General features: G+C 34.8%; 2 protein-coding genes across 2 annotated transcripts; both read left to right on the top strand.

Moving 5' to 3' along the window:
- The first annotated feature begins 2,501 nt into the window (after positions 1 to 2,501).
- On the top strand, positions 2,502 to 3,392 carry LOC130616083 (uncharacterized). Its single transcript, XM_057436373.1, has one exon. The coding sequence runs from the start codon at positions 2,502 to 2,504 to the stop codon at positions 3,390 to 3,392; it is 891 nt and encodes a 296-aa protein (XP_057292356.1).
- A 26-nt stretch (positions 3,393 to 3,418) lies between these two features.
- On the top strand, positions 3,419 to 7,419 carry LOC130648151 (uncharacterized). Its single transcript, XM_057454187.1, has 6 exons — positions 3,419 to 3,696; positions 3,885 to 3,983; positions 5,062 to 5,270; positions 5,348 to 5,401; positions 5,484 to 5,600; positions 7,092 to 7,419. Exons 3-6 carry the CDS (start codon positions 5,165 to 5,167, stop codon positions 7,226 to 7,228), a joined length of 414 nt encoding a protein of 137 aa, XP_057310170.1. The 5' UTR covers positions 3,419 to 3,696; positions 3,885 to 3,983; positions 5,062 to 5,164; the 3' UTR covers positions 7,229 to 7,419.
- Positions 7,420 to 7,852: the final 433 nt, after the last annotated feature.

The following is a 7,852-nucleotide window of genomic DNA, read 5'->3' as shown; positions in this document are numbered from 1 at the left end:
TGCAAACGAGGTACCGCATCATAAAATTGAGCCTGTCTTTACCAGCATTGTTTCATCAACATGTTTAAACAAGATACATGACAAAAAAGCGAAACCTGTGAAAGAGAGTGTTCAATGTCAAAATTCTGTTAATACATTGTTACTCAAGACAAAAATGTCTATGGAGAGTTGTAAAACAGCATTCCTTACTACAGATACTGGAGTTGTTCCTTCAATTGCTTCAAACATCATTTCACATAAAAATCATAAACCACATGGTAGTCTCCATTTGCCAACTACTGTAACAGCATTAATTGATACAACCACAGTTGGTTCCCCTGTATTACCTGAAGATGTGGCATCGAAGGTGGAGAAGAAACCTCCTGCTACTAATTTTGACATTTCTCCTCCAATAGCTGTAAACACAGTTGGTACAGGAGTATCCTCCACGAGCTGTAAAATAGTTGATTCCACTGTATTGAGCAAATATGTTGCATCAAATATAAAAGAGAATTGTGCTGTCCTTGCTACAGATGCCAGCATTGTCTGTTCAAGAGAATCAAACAATATGCAACAAGATAAACAATTACACAAATTCAGCTGTTCTTATTTAACAACTTCTACGGTGACATTAGTTGACACAAGAATTTCCACAGCTAGCTGTAAAATAGTTGATTCCATAGCATTGCCTAAAAAGGTGACCCAAAATATGGAAGAAAAACATCCCCTTCTTGCTACAGACACTGATATCGCTACTTCAGTAGCCTTAAACAAGGCATCACAAAAAAATTGTGAACCTGTGCTAGATAGTCTCAATTCTTCAACTACTGTAATGACATTAGTTGACATAAAAATGTCAACAGCTAACTGTAAAATGGTTGATTCCACTATATTGTCGGAATATGTGGCTTCACATATGGAAGAGAAACCTGCTCTACTTGTTACAGGTGTTGACAGTATTCCTTCAGTAGATTCGACCAGTATGCAACAAGAAAAACTTGAATGTGTGTCAGAAAGTCTACATTCACCAACTGGTGTAGCAGCAATGGTTTGTACGGAAATTCACGCAGCAAACTGTAGAACAGTTGCTTCCACTGTATTGCCAGCAACTTTGAAAATGACAGAATCTTCGCTGATTGCCATAGATGCCAATGCCATTCCTCCAGTAGATTCAATAAATATATCACAAGAGAAATATGAACCTGTGCTAAAAAGTGTTTATCAAGAAAATGCTATTAAAACCACATTAGTTGACACAAAAATGTTCAGTAACACAGTTGGTTCCACTGTTTTGTCTGATGATATGCCTTTAAGGTTGGAAAAGAAGCATGTTCTCATTGCTGCAGGTGCTAGCATTTGTCATTCAAAAGAACAAAATGAGGAAATGGAAATTCCTGTAGATTTTCAGGTTGCTTTGAGGGGGTCTTCACCATTTACCTCATCAGTGTTGTGTAAACTATCGGCCTCAACACCAAAAATGTCCACTGCTCCCACTAGATCTAGAATAATTCCTTTCGGTAAATCACAGCTAGACTTTACTGATGAACTTGATGATTCTTCTAGTAACTTATTTTCAGAAGATCAAATGGAAAAAATATGTGCAGATATAAAGCCATTTTCTGGTAAAATAAATGTACCTGACAGTGACAATGAAGAAAATAAAGACCAGCCATCACAAGATTTACCAAATGTGCATGATTTAAATACGTCTCTGCCTGGCGCAAGTTTGGTAACTCCAGTCAATGATTCAGGACTTGTTCTAGAGCAGTCGCTTGAAGTAGTTGATTCAGACAATGACACTGAAAGTATTGAAAGCACCGAAAATGTCCATTTCACAGATAAGCCATTGCACAAAAATAATGCTACAGCTAAGAAAAAGACTGGTTATCGAAAGCCTGTCAGACCTTGTTTATTCTGCAAGATACCACAAACAAGACTGAAACGTCACATCCTTACTAAACATAAATTTGAACCTCGGGTCATCCCATTGTTATCAGTAAATTCAAAGGAACAAGATATTAAAATTGAGGAGTTTAGAAAAGAGGCAATTAAAGATTACAATATTAGTCAAGTGGAAGCTGGCAAATCATGTTTCATGAGGGAAAGAAAGGCCCCTGTGGGAACAGATGACATACCGATTATGTGTTGTGCATGTAAGGGTTTTTTTGCAAGAAATTATAAGTCTAGGCACCAGCTGGAATGTCCATCAGCAGGAACTAATCTTACGGTTCCAATGGTTGCAATTTCCAAATGTGCGTCCCTTCAGGAATTACCTAGTGGTTTTGCAGATCTTCTAAATACGCTACTTTTAGACGATGTTGGCAATTATGTTAAAACAGATGAAATTATACTAATGTTTGGATCAAGACTTTTCTGCTCCATGTCAAGACAAAGTCACGGAAACTAAAAAGCTGGCAAGGTCGCGCATGAGACTAACCGCTCGACTTTATTTGTGTTTTCAAAAGGCTTATAACAAACAGTCTTCCGTTGAATTAACTGATCGACTTGGAAATGCAGCTGACATGTACAGAAGGGAAACAGTAATTATATTAGGTGAAGCAATTAACACCATAGTTGAGTCGTCTAGTGGAGATACTGAAAGAGTGTCGATATCTGGACAAAAAAGTGGGTTAAAAGTTAGCATTTTAAATCTGCTAAAATCAACATCGAAATTCCTCACTGGACATTTTTTAGTGCAAGGATCTGATGTTAGGGCACAGAGAGTTTCTGATTTCATGCAAGTTTTAAAACTATATGAAAATGATTTCTTTGGAGATGCTTACTACGATCTACAATACAGAAAGAATGTGACTCTCAGGAAGCCTGTTAATCTTCCCGAAGAGGATGATGTAAATATGTTAATGTCAGAATCTAAAAAGATAATGAGTTCAATCGATGTTTTTGACCATCCAGCTAATTTTTTTGTTGACATCAGATCAGCAACGGCTACAACTCTTATTATCTTCTGTGCACGCAGAGGTGGTGAACCTGTTAGATTGCAGCTATATCAATGGCAGGAAGCGTTGAGAGGAGACTGGGTAGATAAGGAAGATTTGCCTGAGGGATTTAATAAAGGTTCTATGCTAATCACTTACCAAACTGGCAAAGGAGCTAATCATTTGGTCCCGTTAATTTTTCCACCTGAGACAATAAATGCAATGAATTATTTAACCAACATGGAAGTAAGAAAAAATGCAGGTGTGCACGACAAAAACCCATACGTTTTTGCAAGCACACAGAGAAGCCAGAGTCATGCAAGTGGTTGGCATTGTATTGATTACATTTTAAAGAGGGTATCTCTAACAGGTGCAGTTAATGCGACGAAGAATAGACACCGAGTTGCTTCTATTCTGGCAAGACTGCAGTTACCAGAAGCTGAGAAGCAGTTGATTTATAAGCATTTTGGGCATTAACAACATATTAACGAGAACGTCTATCAAGCACCTGCTGGCTCCATGCAGCTTAAAACCACTGGTCATAGACTGCTCCAGATAAATTCATCAACATTTGACAAGGTTAACTCAATTCATGAGGACGTAAACTTCTCGAAGAATGAAGTTGAAGAGAAGGCTTCCTCGAAGACAACATTAGTAGAGGAGAGGAAAAAAAAGACACTGTCGGGGGCTGTAAACTCCTCAGAGATTGATGTTGAAGAGAAGACATCCTCAGAGGTGACATTAGTTGTGGAAAAGAAAAGGAAGAGTAAACCACTGCAAGGTAAACATTTACTTTAAGGCCAAAAAAATTATTTAGCAGATAAAATCTAATGCCCTTATTACTTTGTAAGGCTGACAAATGATCCGTAGTGATGTCTCTAAAAAGATTACCATATTTTAATGTTTTGTGTCAATAACCTACGTTAAAATTTATGTGCGTGTTTCATACCAAGTGTTTTAATGTTTCAGGTAATAAAGATGTTTTAAAAAGACAAAAATGTGTGGAACAAGCGCAGCCTAATATAAAGAAGTATCCAAAACGGAAGTTGTCTCAGAAAAACTGCAAAGGTATTCTACCCTCTGTGTATAAATAATATTTTCATAAAAGGCTGTTTAAAAATTCTATTGCTTTGGAGATTAGGGTTTCTTAAAATTGGCATGTAAATTATAGCCGACTTTTAAGTATATGGATGGATGTTCAGGCTACTTATTATTGCTAATTAATATAGAAGCCCATGGAAAAATCCACTTACCAAAAAAAAAAAAGAAACAAAGAACATCTGCCATTTAAAATTTGAATTTTGATGTCAGCAATGACACGCCGATGCAGAGAAACATTTTTTTTATAATGCTAGCTGTTACCTGTATCGTGTAAAGCTTGGAACACTGATAAAAATGGTAATAGAGAAAATATTTTAATGAATGGTTGAAAAAATGTAGTGATTTAAAGGGTTTTTGTTGACTCGTTAATCCATCTGTTCCAAAATGAGTAGGTTGACCAAGCTTTAGGAAATTGACCTTGTTTTAGCAGGGGATAATGTCAGTTTTTTCCACCTGTTTGCAAGTTATGTGGCTTTAAATTTAAAAGTGCAATGCAATGGCTTCACTAATCTTAGTATACTTTTATTTGGCGTCAATATTGTTATAATGTAAAAGTTTGGGAAATTACAGAACAATTTTATAGGTGATGTTTTATTGGCTTTGTTGGAAACTATAAAAAGTGAAATCCACTTTGCAAAAGTCACATACAGACACACTGAACTTTAATATTGTAATATAGACTATTCGATAAGGCCCAAGGAAAAATTCACTTCGGCAGAAAAAACAATGAAATAGATTAGTTATTTGAATTTTGATGACAGACACGAAAAACTGTCAGAAATTTATTTGGCGTTCCTTCTATTGTGTAGAGCTTAAAACAATTGTCAAAATATTGTATACTATTGTGTAATTTTAACGAATGCTTGGAGATATAAGAGTTTAAAAATATTGCTGACGTCAGCAGTCCCACTCATGCACAAAAATAATTTTTAGAAATATGTTCACCCTGTGTAAAGCCGTTCTGTCAGTGATGAAATTTTGTCAGTTACTTTTTGTATATCATTATTGCAGTTAAACAATAGTGCACACCGAAATATATTTTTAGATTCGAAAGATAGTCACGAAGAAAGCTCAAATGGTAAGTAATTTTGTGTGTTTTTAAATTTCGTAGGGAACATTCCTAGCAATTCCTATGGACCTTTAACGTTATGTACAGAGGTGGTATCAGGTTTTACCAATATTTTACATTATTAGATGAAAACTTGAGTGTTGATGATGATAGTGACTATGAAGTTTCATCGAAGGAAACACAAGGTAAGTTTTTATAAGCTCCCAAAATTAAGTGCTGGTTCGAAAAATTTTGATTCCAACATCAGAAACTAAATATTTAGGGTCAGATAGTGACAATGACTTTAAAAAAGTTTCTGGATGCAAAGAAATCGCTAGTAAGTTTTTCATTTTTTGTCTATTGAAAAAACATTTGTTTGCCTTGTTTTGTTCTTTTAAATTTAGTCACTTTTTTATTAGACCAAAATGGCAAAAGACTTAATTCTCAGCGAATGTATACATTGTGGTCAGAGGAAAGCAAAGATGCCTTTGATGTGGCATTTGCAGACCATCTGAAAAAGGAACGCGGATATCCCAGTTAGTATTCTTGTTAGTTGTATCACTGAAAAAGTTATTTATTCCTTATTCTTTTAAGGGTGTTATTCAGTTTAATATGAGTTTTTATCCTAGCTAATATTATTTATTTTTACGTTGGGGTTGTGAAGCTGAAAAGTAGCCAAATGCAGTTTGTCTACAACAATAATCTTAAGCAATAATTCTTATGCTAAATGCAGTTAGGTAGCTACGCCATTTATTGTTTTTCTGAAGACGTTTTCTGCGGAATAAAATTGTTGAGCCATTGTTTTAGCAGAACGGGATAACGACAGGCTGTTCCTTGTGTTTTTATTGAAATCGAAGTTGCAATAAATCTTTTTAAAAAAGGGTATTACACCTATACGCATGTTCAACACAGTTTAGCTCTACTAAGTGCTTAGCCCAGTGTTAAAACCAGACTGTTTCGTGTTTTTTCTTTAAACTGAACTTACTATAAAGTTGTTTTTTTCAAAAGGGTATTACGCACATATTAAGCACATCCATGTGTAAGGAAAAGTTAACCCCTTTCATAATTTTTTTCTTTATGTGAAGCGTTTATGATGCTATATGCTCTATAAAATCTTGTAAAATATTATTAAACAATAAACATAACCATAGCAACGTATGATATAAGTTTTTGAGTATTGACAGTTGATGTTTAAAATAGCTAAAAATTAGGTTAGCGGGATAGTAGCTGTTTCTCCGTGGCTAGCTTTCTAGTTAGTTTATTTTTTGGTATGATCACTGAACGTTAGTAAACTGCATATTGAGTTCTCTTAATTTAACAACAAACAATAGTAAAATAAAAATGAATGATTTTAAATTTTTTTCACACCGCCACCACTAATACTCTCTTAATAAGTGTTGATTTTGTTGAACTGCTAGTTAAAAACTAAAATTCAACGTTTCGTTTTCAAACTTCTAAACAACCAGCATTCCGAAATTTGTTCATAACTAATCTTGTTACACTGTTTTCAGCCTGCTTATAGCTATGAACTTGTGTGACTATATTAAAATTTTGAATATTTACTTGAATTTTATCATGTTAACGAAAGCACTGCCAATATCGCCGTTCATGCAACAAGCGCAACCTTGGTTAATATTTTTTAATTGATACTTTACCTAGGATTTTTCGTTCTGTATTGGATATTACACTACCTTCAGGTCTTCTGAGGTTACTGTAGATTTAAAGTTTAAACTTGCGAAACAGTGCTATAAAGATTTGTATTATAATTTCACGCACGAACTTTGAAAATCCTAATTAATTTCAAAAGTTTCTCAAGTAAATTTTAGAAAAAGTCAATATTTTGTTGCAATTCAAAATCGTTACATATGCATATATTCCAAATTGTTCAAGTGCGGTGGGATTGTAGTTTGAATAATCTCGTATATTAACTTTCTTTGCCTGCACGTTTTTGCTGCTTTAGTTGAAATGAGGAAATGCTGCCCCGACATTTTATCTCATTCTAGAATTTTATATTTGTATGTTTTTAGGCCGTGGAGAAATGGAAGAATTTGCCAAACAATTTGATTTCAACATTAAACAAGTTAGGACGAGAATTGTAAATCTTCGTAGATTGAGACTTCATCAACAGCAAGTGGCCAAAAACCATTTGGGAATTTGTGGCTAAAGTGGATGTTGCTAGAAAAGTGAAAACATCTTTTGGTCAATTTTGTTTTGTGGTCAACTGAATCACGAGAAACTTATTGTATTTATAAGTAATTATTTACATCGTTACATATTTTTGCAGGAACCCAGCCCCATGAGGTGAATAGTTTTCTCATAAAATTTGACCCCGCAATCTCCAAGATTCTTTCACAAAACCCCTTAAACTCGTGGCTGACCTGTGTTTAATATACGCATGAGCACAAATTCTTGTTTTTATGGGTCTCCTATTATTTTGTTGCGATATCTTAATGAACATAATGCTAATTTTCACGTCTAAGTGGAAGAAATCGTGTTAGGTTTGGCTGAGAAAATAACTACGCAAATGTTTACATAAACATTTTTTTGTTGCTTGTCTTTTAATTTTGTAGTCATAGTATGTGTAGGCTTTGTCGCATTTCTAAGTTACATTAAACGTTGTAATTAAATGTTACAATGAAATACACCTGTGCGCGCACAGACACTAACGCTGTATATCTTACCTAAAAGTTTAGACGAACAAACTGCACACTATCTTCACAGCTTGGACAAGCACGCCATCTTACAGCTTGGACAGAGAACAAAATTGCGATTCTGTACTTGCGGGGTA

Source organism: Hydractinia symbiolongicarpus, chromosome 1 (genome assembly GCF_029227915.1).
Source record: "Hydractinia symbiolongicarpus strain clone_291-10 chromosome 1, HSymV2.1, whole genome shotgun sequence".
NCBI lineage: Eukaryota > Metazoa > Cnidaria > Hydrozoa > Anthoathecata > Hydractiniidae > Hydractinia > Hydractinia symbiolongicarpus.
The sequence above is the reverse complement of the archived record's forward strand: the minus strand, read 5'-3'. Positions and strand labels throughout refer to the sequence as shown.

What these genes read in the sequence shown, in the direction of transcription:
- LOC130616083 (XM_057436373.1), top strand. Translation starts at nt 2,502, where the DNA reads ATGTACAGAAGGGAAACAGTAATTATATTAGGTGAAGCAATTAACACC.
- LOC130648151 (XM_057454187.1), top strand. Translation starts at nt 5,165, where the DNA reads ATGTACAGAGGTGGTATCAGGTTTTACCAATATTTTACATTATTAGAT. An exon ending in TTCATCGAAGGAAACACAAG is followed by an intron (nt 5,271 to 5,347) that starts GTAAGTTTTTAT and finishes CTAAATATTTAG; the next exon opens with GGTCAGATAGTGACAATGAC. An exon ending in AAAGGAACGCGGATATCCCA is followed by an intron (nt 5,601 to 7,091) that starts GTTAGTATTCTT and finishes GTATGTTTTTAG; the next exon opens with GCCGTGGAGAAATGGAAGAA.